The sequence below is a fragment of the Anomalospiza imberbis genome, chromosome 7, assembly GCF_031753505.1.
Source record: "Anomalospiza imberbis isolate Cuckoo-Finch-1a 21T00152 chromosome 7, ASM3175350v1, whole genome shotgun sequence".
Taxonomy (NCBI): domain Eukaryota; kingdom Metazoa; phylum Chordata; class Aves; order Passeriformes; family Viduidae; genus Anomalospiza; species Anomalospiza imberbis.
In genome coordinates, this window is record NC_089687.1 from 25,486,843 (window position 1) to 25,504,486 (window position 17,644).

Consider the following 17,644-nt stretch of genomic DNA (forward strand, 5'->3'; position numbering starts at 1 on the left):
TGGAATAACTTGTAGCTCAAGGTTCGGTGGTTAAAAGTTTTGCCATTTCGGTTTTTGCATATTTTAAAATTGTGCTGTTACCACATTTTAGCATGTTTCAGAAAGTAGAGATTGTTCTCGAAATACCTCTGAGCGCTACTTTAAAAAAAAAGTGTTTAGTCTCGCCTACTGTTGTTATATAAGTTGAGGGTTGGAGAGAGGAGTACTTCAGCTTCACACAATTTCATGTACAGCAGTTAAGTGCTCAAGCTCTTGAGCTCATCAGTAAGCTACCACATTGTTAATTTGCTAGTGTTTATGAAATCCCACTGGAGAGCATAAAGGAGATGAAATATAATGTGGAAAGAGCAGTCAGGGTTCTATTTTTTTTTTATCAGTGCAATACTAACATATATTTGAAGTTAAAATGGTACTTGCTTCTTAAAAGAAGAGATCATTGTCTCCTCAGTTCTGTTTCAGATTGGTTTATTTAGCAGGGTAAGTGAAAGATTTTCTACCTGTTAGTCCTGTAACTTAGTTTGTGCTCTGCAATGTAATTGTTTTCTCTTCTGGATTTTACATCATGGTTTACAATTTCTTTGGACTTAAATTTTGCCTTTATCTTTTGTGTACAAGTGCCTAGTCCTTAAATTATGTGACTATTTCCATTAGAGGCAAATTGAAAAGTAAATGAAGAAATAGAAGGACAATTTGGTTGCATCAATATCATTGATGCATGAACCACAGTAGTCTGGCTTCCTGTCTAATTATTGAATTGACTCTCGCTAGCAGAAATAAATAATAATAATTTATAAAGCCGTTCTTATTTTGGAAGCAAGCATGTGATTGAATATGTAGGTAGGAAAAAAGTGTTGCTTTCCATGGTAGAGCTGTGCTTCAAGAACCATCAGGTACTCACCTTTCCGAGAATTTTTCCAGAATGCTTTTAGGAGGGAATTGCATCGTTATATGAATTGTCAAATTGTGGAATAATTTTGCCTGTTAATTTCTGTTGAATGTTTTATATTTTACAAAATCAGATCCATGGTTTTATGTAGAAACAATGTCTGGCTGATGATCTGCTTGTGTAATACTTAGTGCTTGTGCTTAATAATCACGTGCAACTAAATGCTGCTCTTGTCAGATGTGAGAGAATTGCCACTGGATAGGACACATGAGATACTGCCTTAAAATATTTCTGTCTTTTATAAACTGTATATGTGGCATAGTTAGGTTAACTGTATATTATACCAAATCTTAAAGCCCTTCCTGTTAGGATAGAGATGGCAATAATTTTACTTTTTGGTATTTTTATTGTATGGTTACTTCTTTGAGGGTGTTTTTCTGTTTGTTATTCTAAAATAATGATCAGCTTCACTGTCTGAAATCATAAATTTTCCATTATGTAGTTGGTTACCCTTTATTTTTCCCTTTATCATCTGTAACTCTGAAAGTAAGCCAAAATAAAAAAAATCTTATTTTTGACTCAAAAGCTAAAATAGCCTCATAGTTTACATTGCTTTCATATATTGCCAAAATTTTAGAGCAAAAAAGTAAGTTTAATTTACTTTATACCAAATTACTTTCTTAGTATGTATTTCATAAAACAGTTCAGGAAATTATTCAGGTGTTTTTCTTTTCCCCGAAATAAACACTTCTCTACTTTTAAAGCTAGCTCTGTTCTGAAACCAGTGCAACTGTGGATTCTTATATTTAATTTAAGAAAAATGTAGGAAGTTCATGGACATGGTATCTTCTGTGTCCATAACACAAGGTGAGGTGCAAACAGATTTAAGTGCCTCCCTCCCTGCCACACATCACTGGATTAGCAGGTGCTGTTGCTGACAGTGTCTTTTAATAGTGAAAAAGCAAAAATCCCAATTTGACAGAATCTGTGCTCAGGTAAAGAAAACATTTCATACTACAATACAAATGGTATAAAGCACCTGCTAATATATATGACAAAATTTAGAGAAACACACAACTGTTTAATGTATTCAGGCAGCTGTTTGAAACAGGGAAGAAATTGATCTACTGATTTTATTATTTCTGCAGATATGAGAGCATTGAGACAGTTGCTAGGATGGCAGCAGAGCTTGTCTTGTATTACTGTTTCTTGTAAGCAGAATTTCCCAGAGTACAATAATGATGTGGCCATGACAACAGTTTTCAAAGAATGATACAGGCAACTAAATGCTGCAATAGCTGATGTACATTTGAAAAATGTATTGGAGATAAGCTTCAACATCTCTAACCCCCAATACCATTGCAAATTCTTCACTGCCTTTTTTTTGGTACCATGTTTCCTAATTATAAAACTGTGTGTAGACAAAACCCTGCAATGAACAGTGAAATCACAGTGTGTTGAATACTTTGTAAACTGCATGACTTCAGCCCATGGTGAGTGTAAGGTGACACACATCCCAGGGAAAGAGATTATGGCTCTCATAAAATGACTTGTAATTTTCTGTGCACCTGTAAGCGTGCCAGTAGCGCTCCTGTTTCCCTTTTGGACCTCACAGTTTACTGTTGTTTTCTAGTGGTTTTCCCCACATGGTGGGTCGTGGAACAGGAAGGGGGGAGTTATTTTCATTATGTCAATTTGTTTTTTCCTTTTCAGTCCATATGGGCAGGAAGGAGAGAGCACTAATTTATTTATGGAGGATCCGTTTTATGGAAAAGTCAATCTCAGCTGGAAATGCCCTCATGACTGGCTCAGTGTTGTGTTTGCTTCACTTGGTAAATGATGGTCGAGTACACACAAAATTAATTGTTGCTTTTGTCTTACTCATCTCCTTGGTGTTAAGTAGTTAGGATTTTGTCTGGAAGAAGACACGCAGCATTGAAAGATGCCTGTTGATTTTGAATACTAAGGTATGGAAAAAGTAAGGTCTAATGTAGGCGTCTCCATGGGTTGTTTGTATTTTTTTTTGTCTGTTGCTTTTTTTATTCGTTTTCCCTTTATTTGGGAATTGGTTTGAAGAATCTGAAGCTGTTTTCTGAGTACAGTCTGGAAGCAGAGACAATTAAATTACTTTGTTGGCTATTACAATAAAATTATGCTCTTTATCAATTGATACCTTTACTAGTGTAAACTAGTTTAAAGTTGAGATTACATAAAGAAATAATTCCTTGTAACAGTTATTGATAGCAGGTTAAAAAATACTCTTGTAAACTACAGGAGTTAGCTCCTCCCTTTACAAGCTTTCAATGGTGAATAGAGCAGTGTCTTGATTATGCCATTGGAAGGTCTAACTTCGGTATTTCAAATTTTGCATGACTTTGTTTTATAGCAAATCCCTGAGATTTTCTCCTTTTGTATGTACATGTCTGCACATCTAAGCAGTGTTCTAGGCAAGTGGAAGACTTGAGTGAAAATAATGGTTGGAATGACTGATTACAGTCTCTCTCCTAAAATAAGCTTACGAGTGGTAATGGTAGTTGGAGTTAAAGCTGCGTGCAGGCACTTGTGCTTTTGAGCAGTCAGTTCTTTCGGTTCTGGACATTTTATGTAGCTTCTTCTCAGTGAACATTTTTTCCCCCTGAAAACAGAGATTTCTGGGAATGTTTCAACCCTCAGAAGGGCTAGTTAGTACAGGATTATAAGAGTAGTAGCCTAGAAGGTTTTCCTTGTCCATTTTTGATGCATTTGGTGGTGTTCTGGCCATGTCTTTTTGACATTTGGGAAAGGTTACTTGGCACTCTTATGGAATTGCCTTCAAGGTGCTTCAGACAGAGAATATACTCAATGAGCTTAGTGTATTCTTGTGTTTTTGGGGTTTTTCTAGTTTAAATTGTGTTTCATGGGATTGTTTAAGACACTTACTTTGATTTGCCCTATGTGTTTGGGTTGCTAAGTCAGTGAGCAGAGGTGCTTTCATTGGCAGTGTCTTAGTTTGAAGTCCAAGGAATTTGAAGGGAAGGTTTCTTCCATGAGTTTTTGGAAGTTTCTGCCCTGATAGGCCTGACAAGGATTAAATTGTTACCTCCAGGGAACGGATGTTGACAATTTCTGTGTAACATCAGAGCTTGGAAGGAATTTCTTTTCTTTCTCATCCTCTTTGAAGTGGAAGCATTGTAAGTAGGCTTAGGGGCATTTTAAACAACATTTATTTGATTAGTCCTCTTTCAAGTTGGAGTTGAGATACTACAGATATGCAGACCGTGTTTTTAAATACAGAGGAAACCACATTATTATGTATTTTTAAAATTTGTGAAGACTTACAATGTGAAACTATTAATCTGATAAACCAAATGTTGCTAATGCCTTATGTATAGCATACAAGAGTAAGCAGGAAAGACACTTTTTCTTGCATGAAAGCCATCCTTTTCTTCTTAATCTTGCAACGTCAGTTTATTGGCTGAACATTCTGATGTTTGTCAGTACATGGAGTGTACTGTATTCAAGTCAGAATTCTCTCCTGTAACATTCTGGAAAAACTAACATTTTGAAATTGGTACATTTCAAAAGAAATGCATTATGGAAGAACATGCTGTTTTCTGTGATTTGAGAATACTGCTGATTTCCTTAAGGAAATATGGCTGTATTCTCTTTCACTGCACTGGATGGCTCCTCTCCTAGTAATGATATAAAATATTGTTCTCTGCTGTTCGCCACAGGCGTTGTGAGGATGACACTGTACTTGATAGATTTTTCTCCTCTGTGGCATCCAGTGTAATCTGCTTTAAAAGAATTGTGATGATCAATTCAAGTCTACTTGCATTTCTAAAACAAATGGTTTCTGTTCTCAGGCAAGCTAAAGGTTTGAAGATAACTTTTCATTTCAGTCAGAGGGAAAGTCTGGTATATTTTGACCTCATGACTTAAGCTTGGTCTTATTTAGTTGTCCTTGATTAATGAAAATGAGTTTTTCTGTATCTCTGTATTACAGCAGAATAATGCATTAATGGTTTCTGTAAAGATGTATATAAAACTTCCATGTGTTTTTCTGTCTTGGAGTTGCCTGTTTACAAAACAGGCCAGTCTTTCCTTCCTTTCACTGTACCCAAGAATTTAGTGCTAGGGTAGGTAATAAATTTATGTGCATAGTTTGTTACTAAAGTATCTCTTCTCTTTTTAATAGCCCTTCTGTCTCTGATTTCCCAAAAGATTGTTCCTCATCCATTATTCTGCCTGTCTCTATTCCCTTTGGACGTGGTTTAATATGCCGTACTTTGGAGTAAGAGGGGCATTTCCATGAAAATATGTTAACTAGAGAGAAAAATATTTTCCCATCACATGTTAGACACTTTTCTGCAGTAGCTCTCTAGCTGGGATTTTGATTTCCAGCCTTTTATTACCTTGGGGAAGGTTTTGGGAAAGGTAATGAATGGGACTTAAAATAAAATATAATGGAATAAATTCCATTATAAAAGTCAACGGTGCTTTTTGACACACATTGTTTGATATTAGTGCTTTTACTCAGATTTTGTCTGTTTTATGGATTTTGTGATGTTGATGGTTTTGTTGGTATTTTTGTAATATGATGCATAGCTGGTTTCAGAGGTAGTGTCTTTAAAAAAAGACCAACCCACTTAGCTAAGTATTTGCAGCTGAAGGTTTTGAAAAGCTGTAGTATATCATACTTCAAAACTGTAGCGCAGTCTCTGTCAGTACCCCTTAGTGTTGAGTAAGACAGAGGAGAGTGTGTCTGCTTATAATTCTGTACAGTACTTGAGGTATATTAGCTCTGAGGCAATATGGCAAAATGTGTATTTCAGGTAGAAAATGAGCCTGCTATGCTTGCCTGATGGATAGCTTGAAATTGTTCAAGTTAAAACAATTGGGACTTCAGCTAAAGGTCTGAAGGTATTAGATCAATAATAAGTTATTATTCAATTTCCTCACCATGTAAAAACTTGACTATCAAACACAACTATTGTTCAACAAGTTGCAAAGCAAAAGAACCCTACACTGATTTCCTTTTGAAGCCTTCAGCTAAAGTATAAAATTTGATTTAACACACCAAAAATTGATCAGTTATAATAGCATTAGACAAATTCACAGGACATGGCTCATTAGTATCTTGAAATATGGTTGTCTAGATGCCACACAGATTTGAAAATATTTAAAAGGGTTTTTTTTGAAACCTGGTAGGATAGAACACTCTCAGGCTTTGTCCCTGAGTCTTTGCTACTACTGTTAGATTCAGGATACTGGGTGTGGTAGACCCAATATAGTTCCTCTTATGTTCTTATTCCTTGCAACCTCACAGAAAGTTTCAGGTTCAGGAGGTTTCACTCTTTTATTTTAGAAAATTGTCAGGAACAAGATTGAAATGTAAGACTAAAACGAATTTACTGTGACCAGAATAGAAAATAACAACATCTGCAAGAGTAAGACATCTCTTTTTATGGAAACGGTAAAACAGAAAAGGTTCTTAATTTAAATTACATATGTGAAACACTGGTCATATTTAATTATTAAAGAAATGTGTACTAATGCTGTAATTTGTGATCATCCTTTAAAATACAGTTAAAATACTCAAAAAAATTGCTTTGCAACTCTACTACTTGCAATAAAATGCTGCTAAAGTGATATTCAAGCTGTACAGTTTAGCTGCCAAAGTTTTAAAGAAAATTAAATCATTGAACCATGAAAAAGTGACTGCATAAGCACCTGTAACTGATGTTAGCTGAAGTGCTAAACCAGCTTTTGGCAGCAAGGCCTCTTTTGCAGGTGCACAGAATATTTTCTTTGTGTCAGTTTATTCAACTAGTACAGTTCATTAAGTATTTCATTTGAAGTTGAGATATGGGCTGGGAATTGAAATAGAAGAAATACTTATTTTCACCTTTCAATCTGTGAATAAAAATAAGGTGCGAGAGTCTAAGATCTATTAGTTTTAAAGTCTTATAGTATATATTACTCTAAAATGATTTATTTAAATTCAGTAACTACAGGTAATATTCTGCTTAAAATCCCAGTGTTTTAGTAAGATGAATACTTCTTGTTGTGTTCAGCAAGTTGAATGACTAAGACAACTTATGTTTTATGAATATCTGGAGTTCAGTTTCTTTTGACATCTGAATGCCATTGGAAGGATATTAAGCTTAAAAAAATAATCAGCCAAAGCAAAAACCCTACCAAAACCTCCAAACGTCAACCCCCTAAACAAACAATAAAACCAAAGCAAAAGGCCCCTGTGTATATGTGTGTAGGGAAATTCTAATGAAGCACAACATTTTTTCTCCTCAAAATAATAATTGAAAAACATAAGATGTTTGAAGTGGCTGTAATTTTTAATCTTGTGTTTAAAGATGGAAATTGTAGGATGTACATCAGTCAGTGGATGGAAAATACTGAGATTCATGAAGATGCTTCATTTGTACAAGAATAAGAGAAAGCCTGGCCCATACTGGAAGATGCTGCTTCTTTTTTGTAATGGCCAATGTGTTTTCACAAAACTCCTAACCAGTCTGCCCAGCAAGGGAAAGAGTTGCACATTTTGCTTGAGTTTGAGTTGGAGAGGGGGAAAAAAAAATCCCAACTGCCTGTTGTGAGCTAATTGATCCTTGCTCCAGTAATCTGCTGTAGCTCCCTGCCTTTACCCAGTCTCTTCCATGTGGTACCTGTAGCTAGGATCCTTTAGAGCAGTCATGTTGTTCCCTGGACTCCAGTAAGTCTGGGTGCTCCCTGTCTGTCTGATAAGGAGCTGAAAATAGAAGTACTGTGTTGATAGAGGTGAGAAGATCCTGAAATTATGCTGTATCTGGCTTGTGTTATGACCATAAGTTCAAGAAAAGAATACCTGATTAAGATCCAAATTCAAGTCCTGTCCTTCTGGAAGCTCTTTTGAGAAAAAAATATTTAAATGGGAAGAAAGTACCAGCATTATTTATACAGTCTCTGTAGATGAATATGTCCTGGTGCCTTGAGAAGTGATTTACTTCTTATCATATGGAAGTGAATTTTGATCCTGAAAACAGGATTTTTATGATTGAAATAATGTGTGTAGGTGATTCTTACATGTCCATCTTTGAAATTGCAAAAGCTGTAAATGTAAACATTTCATAGTTGTTTCATTAAGCCCTGTTAACTCCAAAGAAATTCCGTTCTGGTTATAAAAACTGTGAGAGAACAATTCTTGTGCTTCATAGCTGAAACCTGATTTAATACATTATAGTACATGCAACCAGAAAAAACAATTAAAAAAATAACTGGCACTGAAAAATATCACCCCAAAACAATATCTGTTTGAAGCCATTCCTGAGTTTTACTGTAGGCCATTGCTTTTGTTTTTCTTTGCAAGAAAAATTGCACCTCATTTAGAATGATAGAGAAGCACTTTGTGCTGGGTTGATGTGTAAAAGACAGTGCTTGCTGGAACTGGTGTTTCACCTGTTTGTAGATGTAAGTCAATTGTCTTAACCATTATGCCATCCTGGTTCATTAATCTTCTATCCCTGGGAATTTAAGAAGTGCACTGTGCACTTGGGGAAGCACAGCTGTAGATTTGAAATTGTATTGATAGGTGCTATTATAAGCAATTTGAGTTAGCTTTAAACATAGAAGTCACATCAGCATAGCACTGTATATTGAAAAAATAGAAAAAGCTGTGCAGTACCATCACAAGGTAGAACATACAAGCCCATGTCAGCTACATTTGAAGTACATGGCAGAACATTCCATGATGCCTCAGGTGGTGGTAATATATCTATAATTTACACACACTGATTGCTTGGTGCTTTCAAAAAGTGCTGATTGGAAGAACTGTCTGTATGCCTGTTAATGTGAAAATTGTCTGATAAAAAGGAGAAAAAGAGGCACATATCTGAATCTCTTTTGTATTTAAATATAAATTTAAAGCTTACTTCTAACTTTGTTTCCCCGGCTTGACCTGTTTCATGACAAGATGAGTTTAAAAGCAATTTTGGCTTCTTGATATAAATGGTTGTTGTTTGTTTTGTCTGTTCAGAGCTCTTCTAGCCAGGAATTGTCCCTGCTGAAGTACAATTTTACACGTGTGTGTGTGTGTGTGTGTGTGTATGTGTGTGTGTGTGTATGCATATAGTATTTAGGTGTGTTGTTTCAACTAGCTTGAAACATTGTGATTTGCTCAGAAGGAACTCTGAAAAAATATTTGGAGGCATCTGCAGGTAAGAAAATAATTTGTCTGTACAAGCAGGGGTAATTTGGAAGCAGACAGCAGAGTAATTGTCATTGGTATGGCCTTCAGTAGCTGATAGTTTGATACACACTTGATGGACAGCTCTTTTCCCATCATAGTCAGCATTTTTTAATTCAGGAACAGAATTCTAAATTATTACTTTAACTGCCTAGGTGATTTATTGTAAATCCCTTTCTACCCACTTACAGTATGCTGTCCAAGTGTATCTTTGGTTGGGCTCTAGAATAATCCTTCCCTGTCACCTAGAAAAACAAACCAACAACCATGTTAATTGTCACTGATGCTGTAGCACAATACACCTGTGCTTGTTTCCTGTGTTCCTTGGTTTGTCAGCTTACCTAAAAGTCTTCTGAGAGTGTTTGCATCCAATGCATTGCTAAAATCAATTTTTAGTACATGATTTGACTGCATTATAGATAGCTCAGCCTGCCAAAAATTCTCATGGACGATAAAGTCTGGTTGTCTTCAGCATTTTTCAGCAACCCACAGCCTAAACCTCAAAGAATAAATGGATTTCAGGCTGGAGGTGGACTGTGCTTTCCTGAGCAAAGAGACATTAGAGCAAATGAGTGAAATTAAGGAAGGATAGGAATAATATTTTTTCGTGATATCGGTCATCTTGAGTGGTACTCAACTGTCCACATGTAGGCCTGAAATCTGATGCTAGAACTCAGAGCCTGGAAACCGTGTGGAGCTTAGGGGGATCTCAGCAGGGGCAGCTGGAGCTCCAAAGTTCCCCAGACCATGTTTGTGTACGGAAATCCAGATCTTGCATTGTTTACCTGCAGTTGCACAGGATTCTTGAACACGTCACTTCTGGTTTGCCAGGGCCCTCCTAACCTCAGGTGCTGATTTTTGAACTGCCAGAGGGCTTCGGTGAGGCAGAGCACACTCCTGGTCATGTGTTAATATCTGTGTACAGCATTTTTGGTGAAATTTAAACAACTAGCAAAACAAACTAAGGCAATCGGGTTACATCTGGTATAGAGATGTTTCTTTTGCCATTGTGTTGATGAAAATTTTGACTTTCTAATTGTACACAAATGGCAGAAATCTGTCTTCTGTTTTTTTTTTCCTTCCCTAATGCAACCAGTTTAAATCTAAGTGTGGTTTCTACCATATGCTTGTTTCAACCATATTTACAGTTAAAAAAATATTTCCAAAACATAAGAGTTCAAGGAAAATACACTGTTAACCATGAGTCTATGTAGATACTAATTTTTGAGGGTCATGCTAGGAAAAAGAAAAGATTGATCCACATTGGTTGAAAATAAGTGATAGACTTTAGGCAAGGATAACTGCAGGACTTTTTCCTCATTAGCTTTGTCTAAGAGTATGTGTTGTGAAGAAGGCTGACACATGTGCTTAGAAGGTGCTGTACCATAACAAAAGGTACTCTGCAAATTTTTTAAGAATGGGAGGTTAAAGGCTGTCATTACGAGAAAAATTTTTGAACATGTGTTTCAGTTTTTGTTGTCTGTGAACTCCTGATGCAGTGCTGCAAGATGAGGATAACTATTTTTTTAGAACAGATTTCCTAAGTTTAAAATACAAAGTGCTACTCTGGCACAAAACAGTGGTGTTTATTAAAAAACGTGTTTCTGTGATAAACTTGGTATGCAGGAAGGAGCTTCTTTCTCTCTCATCATTCAGGGAAAGATGGATTTTGTGTTTGAACTTACATTGGTTGTTATAAATGTTCAGCACAAATGTAAGAGCGTGAGTAGAATAATGTGGAAACACAGCCTGACTAAGGGCAAGCTGTAAGGAAAAGGCAGCGTTCTGTTTCCTGACAGAAGAAAATGGATGACAGAATCTCTTAAGAAAATGTGTGTAATTTTCTACAGCGTGTCTGTAATAAGCATTATTGCTGATGGTTTTTCAGTACGCTTTGTTCATGGCTGAGGAAGATGGGGATGAACGAATTCAAGGTATGTATGGATAGTGGATGTGGTCCAGTTCCCGAATCAGATTGAATCTGAGCAATAGATGTGGGGAGGTTTCTCTTTGGGAATGCAAGGGAGTGTGCTTGCTTTCAAGAGACCTGAGTGTGCAGTGCAGAGGAGGTGGGGGAAGGCTGGAAAAAGAAAGGAGCCTGTGGGAGAGGCACAGGCTGGAATGCAGCAAGTGGCATGGGATGTGTTCTTATGGCAGGGAACAGCCCGAGCCTCAGAGGAGGTGAGGGGAGATGGAGCAGAGTGCATTAGCTCCGGGAGCTGCTGAGAATTGCTGTCTCATGAAAGGGAATAAGGGACTCTCCTGAAAAGGAGGGGCAGTACAGCTTCTTCTCATCTCTTTCATCCAGCCATCCTCTTTGCTGTGGATTTTGTCTCTTAACAAGCACATTTTGATGCAGTTTATCTTTGTCTAATAAAAGGTTTGTTTTGTGTTTTTGTGGTGTGCACATATAAAACAATAAGGGCCAGAGGGACTGTTTTGTATAATTTTGGCTAAAGACTACAGCTGACTTGTTTCACAGAGATGTTATGACATGTGATATTTGTGTACAAGAAATTATGTTACATGTCTGTAAATACATTTAAAAATGAAGAAAATAGTCTCTGCTTTTCTCTTCAAGTAAAAAATGATCTGTAGGACCCTAAAATTTACAACATTCTGGGAGAAGAGAGAAAACATTGTATATAGCCAAAAAGTCCAGTTGTTTTTCTGCAAGTAGGGAAGCATTCCAGATGAGCACCATAAATTTCATTATTTCATGGCAATAAGCAAAAGTATGCAGGAATAAAAGAAAGAAAATAGCTGCTAGGCCATCTTCCCAAACTGGAGAATGGTATTCTCTATAATCCTGCTGCTCCTGCAGACTTTAGTTTCAAAGTTTAGACAGTTATAAATTTTGTTTCAGTTTCTTTGGAAAACACTGACAAAAAGCAAGGGAAAGGAGATCTTCTGAACTGAGGATGGGGAACGTGGTAAGAAGAAGGATCTTGAAGTAGTCAATACAGAGAGCAGACAGAAGTGCTGAAGTGGTCTGGTACAGGAGACCTTTCACCTGCCATGTAGCTGCTGGAAGGTCGTGGAACAAGCAGGGGTCTCCCAGCAGTCACAGGGTTGGTAGTCTTCATCTTTCTCTCAGCCAGAGGAATGAGGAAGAAATGAGGACTTAGTTGTAGAAGACAGCTCAGGAAAAAAGGAGAAATCTAATTTCAGAGTGTTGGCTTTGGGAGGAGGATGAGCTTGATAACAATGATCTTTTTGTGTGGGGTCACTCATCCCACTCCCTTCCCATCTTTGACCTCTTAAGTTGACTGTGGGGAATTTTTTGTACCTTCTTTGACTTACTGTGGATTTCTCACCTTGGAAAAACGATAACAGAAATGAGGAAGGGGGCTGGGAGGATGGCTTTGAAGAGTGTAAGGAACAGTATGCTCATTGAGTTGTGCAAGTTTTACAAATAAAAGTACCAGTACAAAGGGTTTTAAATAGTTTCTCTGTATTGTTCATGTTCATGTCAAAAGGAGTTGGAGACCAAGTTGTGTTGAATCACACAAAAATGTTTCAGCATCTATTTTCAAACTGTTGTATTGAGGACAGATAAAAAATGGGATACAGGCCACCAAAAACTTTAGTCATACACAGAAAAAATTATTTTAAGGTATAAGTATTTATCTTAAAGAGAGGAAGTAACTTGTATTTAGCTTTTATACACCTTCTTATCAAATATGCCTAGAAGGGAAACAAATTTCTCCTCAGCTTTATGTGAAGAACAAGCATATTTGGGTGGACAGATTTGATTCATTTTGACCTGTTGACCCTTCTGGAAAATCAAACAAAATTTGGTGATCAATCCCTTTCTACCCAGCCTCCTTGTAAATACATGCATAGCTCTTGGTACTAAGATGATAATCACTTGGCAGAAAAAAACAATATTCACCTTCAGATATTTAAGTATTCCCTTAATACCAGGACACAAATTTAAGTCTTACTTCTGCTTTTCTTACTGGCTTCCTGCAGAAGTGAGCATACAAGGGATTACCTGCATATAAAAACTTGCTCACCATGAGGAAGGGTTAAGAGCATTAGGTTCTCTGGTTGCCCCTCATCAACATGAGGTATTTATTCCAGCTATATTGACAAAGTTGTGCTGAAAGTGAATGTGGTAGAGTCACTCAACTTTGTTAACATCTAACAAGAAAACTGTTGCATGTTCGAACTTCTTTTCTAGATCTAATAACTATGGCTGCCATCAACCCCAGCCACTGTAATTAGTATTATAACTGACAGCTATAATCTCAGTTTCACTCCCTTGATGGTACATGTGGTCACTTATACATGCAACCAGTCATTTGTTTTTTTGAGGAGGTGCCTTTTTCTCCTGTTTGTCAGCAGTTTTTATCTAATTTAGGTAGCTCATAGGTGGAGGTCTGTTACATCAGTGCATAAAAATGTTATCATTTATTTAGCTAAGTAAACCTGAAATGGTACAACCCTATCAAATCTAGTAATTTAAGACGTGGATATTACCACAGATAAGCTTATATTTAAGTGCCGCACACTTGTCTTATTTAACCACATGAAGCTTTGCCCTAAAGTTATCCCTTTAGCATCCCTGAACCTTTGAATTCTATTTTGTCTCACAGGCACACCACTTCTGGTACGGAGGAGCAGTGATCCAGCTTTGGGCGCACCTGCTGACTTCCCAAGTGCTTCTCATTCCAGTGATCATGGTCTCAAGCATGTTGTGGCAGTAGGTGTCATGTAACCCACGTTTTTAAGACCAAAACCTTTCTTACCTGTTGGTATATACTAGTTTTATAAGCTATATATGTATTTGGATCTATAACAAAATGCATTATACACATTTGCTGTAGAGAATTTCCTCTGGAAAAATAGTTTTTTAGATGATACAGTCAATTAACAGTGGTTCTATTTTTTTAATAAGAGATTTACATAAAGCTCAGTGGTGTCATAAGGCATTGGAATATGAGCTGAACTTTCAGCAGTTATTTATTTTTTCAGTATCATGTTGTCCAGTTTACCATTGCTTCTTTGGTCTTGCACTCTTTTTCACTTCTCTTGTTTTCTAATGGTATTTCTGTCATCATTGGTACCCTGCTACTATCCTGCATGGTCTCTTCTTTATCCCACTTTTCTGTTTTACCTGACTCTTCCCTTTTGAGGACAAATTTGTTTTCAGCATAGTTATTACTAAGTTCTATTGCAAAGCCACAATTAGCGAAGATGCAGTAACTCTTAATCATATGTTTTTGCAGACTGTCTTTAATCTTAAAGTGATGCTGTCTTAGTCACACTTGGGCCACATGTTCTACTTTGCAGTTTTAAGACCTGAAGCTTTGTGTGTGGGGAAAGTGTTCTTACATTACTTATAAACCAGTGAAATACTTTAGAATCTCTGAATGTCAGCTGGGACATATAAGTGTCTCAAGCAGAATAAAGCTGGTTTTTAGTGTTTGCCTAGAAAGCTCTGTTGGATCTAGTTCTGCTCTTTAGACCACATGAATGCCGCCTTAAATGATGCTGCTGTTTTCATTTGCTTGTAATATTTATGCATTTCCCCCTTTAGATTCTCCATGCAATGTTGCAGTTCACTCCCTGTTCCCAGCTGTGCAAAACACTCTATTGCTGCTTTATTTCAAAACAAAACAACACTCAGAATCTTTGTTTGGATCTTTGGTGCAGGAGGGATGTTACAGACTAGATGACAACAAGTTTAGAGCAAGGTTCCACAAATAGCTGTGTTGGCACATTAGGGAGTAGGGGGAGAGAGCTGGGGTTCTGGGGTTCAGCGACACATGCTGGAGGTGGGGACCTTTCAGCTGGAGGTGTATTTAAGACCAAACTTCCAGCTGAGTTCATGTGAATAAAGGAAGTAAATACAGTCAGTTGACTTGCATGCAAATGATGTTCTATGAGTCTCACTCTAACACTGCAATTCTGAAGGCCAACACAGGATTTTAGTTGACTGTCCATTGTTTCTCTTTGCATGGTCAAATGCATGTGCATCTAAATATTTTGTGTGCACCTTACTTTACAATGGCTTGTGTTATTTGCTAAGTGGTGCAATTTTAAAAGTCTCAGTGATTCTCCAAGTACATTATGATGTTACAGGGGCTGAACTTTGTCAAAGTTCTGCATCATTTGTCAGGCCTGTTTGAGCTGAGAGGTTCTTCTCGGTGTTTGTTGCAAGCATTTACATATTAATGAAATACTGACTTAGTCTGATAAATGAAAGTACAAAGAAGAATTCTTGGTTAGCAGTTGCGATCTTATACTCTTGGCAAAACTGAGAAACATACAAAATGAGTATGTCAGTCTGTAGTTCTCACCCCTGGTATTTTATAACCATGAAAATGGCAAAAAAGGGTGAAAATATAAGTGAAATCCATTTCATTCCAGAGTGCATTTTGAATGCTTTATAGACCATCAAGAAGGAAAAAATAGCATTTTGTTGAGTTGGGTTTTTTAATGTAATGTTAGTGGTGACAAGTGCATTTTGTGCCATTACATGAGGATTGCAGTAATACTTGGAGGTTAAAACATCTCCATGCTTCACTGACTTGCATCAGTACAAGAGTCCTCTAAGCCTAAAGGAATTCCTTGTGCTAAAATACAGAACATCCGTCTGTCAGCTGTAGGGGTGACAGTCAAATCTGCACTAGTAACAGGAGTGGAGAAGGACTTTAATAGATCATGTAAAGTGGAGGATGGGGAGGCCCAGAAAATTGAAAGTTGTGGTTTAGTGGTGTTCTGTTTTTTTTTTTGTGAAAGCAAAAATCTATTATGGCAAAATATATTACCCTAACTCTTATTTTTGCAACAGTACCATTTCTAAAACTCTTATTGTCAATCATACTGAAATATGCTTTGGCATAATGTTCTGGGAAACACAGAAAGCTTAAATAACATAGGTTAAATTAGGTACAGATTGTTTTAAAACATGCAGAAAAATCAATATCTGAAAAATGAAGAAACATGGCAGAAACAATGCTGCATTTTGGAAATAGCTATAGTCTTTCAAGTATTAAAGCACTGTTTAGAAAAAATTCATTTGTTCAATACATTGCTGCTGAAAATTTAAAACTAATACTGAATTTCCTTTGCCACAAACCAGAGTTTTTTTCACGTTGAGCTGCTTCCTTTAGTCACATGCAAGTTAGAAAACCCAGAACTGTTGCTAGATGAAACATGTGCATATAAGTGAAAATGTAAGTCTCTGTACTTATGCCACAATTATCTTAGCAATTATTTTGTAATTGAAACTGACATCCATAATTAGTTGAGCTGTTTTGGCACTTCTGGCATTTTGGTGTTTGCTACATGTGGAACTGGTAGTGGGGTTCTGTGTAGCAATACCCCTAGGCTGCCTTATACTGATATACCAGTGCTTCAGCAGATTTTTGAGAGGTGACTGCTATGGGATTCTCTGAAGACAACGCTGATTTACCTCCTGGAAAGTGCACTTCAGTTGAGTAATGCATGAAATAGGGCAGCAAACATGCAGTGATACAAGAAAAGAATTTTGCTATCCCATTCAGGTGAACTGGTTGAACCTGTTGAACCATTTGAGCTGTTCACAGTATTTATGGCAGAGCATGTGTCCTGTTTTTCAGATGTTGTCCCATTTATTCAAAGGAAATACTGATTTTTTTTTAATGATATGTAACAAAACCTTTTCTGAGTGACCAGGTAGTTTGAGGAGAATTTGAGCTATTCTTTCCTATTTTCTCTGACACATCTTAGCTGTAGTTTTAGCCCCAATTAACAAAATACTTCTAGATCAATCAAAAACCAATAGTGAAGTCCAGCATCTGTTCCCTCAGACTGGAAGTCATTTAACAGATGGTACAAAATTTGAGTTTCTTTTTTCATCCAAACCTCTCTTTCCTTATTGTGATAGCTGCCACTGGAAAATTTAGAGACAGTAATCAGGGAAAATTAGGGGTAACACACATCAGAATTTGTTCTTTGTTTGTATTGAAGAAAAAAGTATTTGTTAATGAATTTTTTACTTTATTAAAAAATTCTCTTTAGCTTTTCTGCCTAGTTAGGATCACAGAGCCCTGGCCAGGCTTTCAAGAATGAAAACTTCCTTCTCTAGATATCCAGAGAGGACTTCAGGGATACAGAATTAGTTTAATGTACTTATGCAAACCTGGGAGCTGGGTAGAGAAGTGATTGAAAGCAGCCTTGTGGAGAAGGACTCAAGGGGTGATAACTGATGAAAAGCTCAGTGTGAGCCAGCAATGTGCTCTTGCAGCCCAGAAAGTCACCTGGACCCTGGGCTGCAAAAAAAGCATGACCAGCAGGTTGAGGGAGAGGATTCCACTTCTCTACTCCATTCTGTTGAGACCCCACTTGGAATACTGCATCCATCTCTGGGATCCCCAGTACAGGAAAGATGTAGACCTTGGAGTGAGTCCAGAGGAGGGGCATGGTAAGGAGCCTGGAGCACCTCCTCTATGAAGACAGGCTGAGAAAGTTGGGGCTGTTCAGCTTGGAGAAGAGAAGGTTGTGTGGAGACATCATAGGAACCTTCCATTATCTGGAGGGGACCT

General features: G+C 37.2%; 1 protein-coding gene across 6 annotated transcripts in view; it reads left to right on the top strand.

The window, feature by feature from the left end:
* PARD3B (par-3 family cell polarity regulator beta) overlaps positions 1 to 17,644 on the top strand; it is a 533,875-nt gene that overhangs the window by 259,539 nt on the left and 256,692 nt on the right. For 5 of the 6 annotated variants that reach the window (XM_068196079.1, XM_068196075.1, XM_068196077.1 and 2 more), the window contains exon 4: positions 13,709 to 13,815. The exons of the other annotated variant lie outside the window; for it this stretch is intronic. In XM_068196079.1, coding sequence (XP_068052180.1) covers positions 13,709 to 13,815 — 107 coding nt within the window. The remainder of the gene's footprint in view (positions 1 to 13,708; positions 13,816 to 17,644) is intronic. 6 annotated transcript variants of the gene reach the window in all.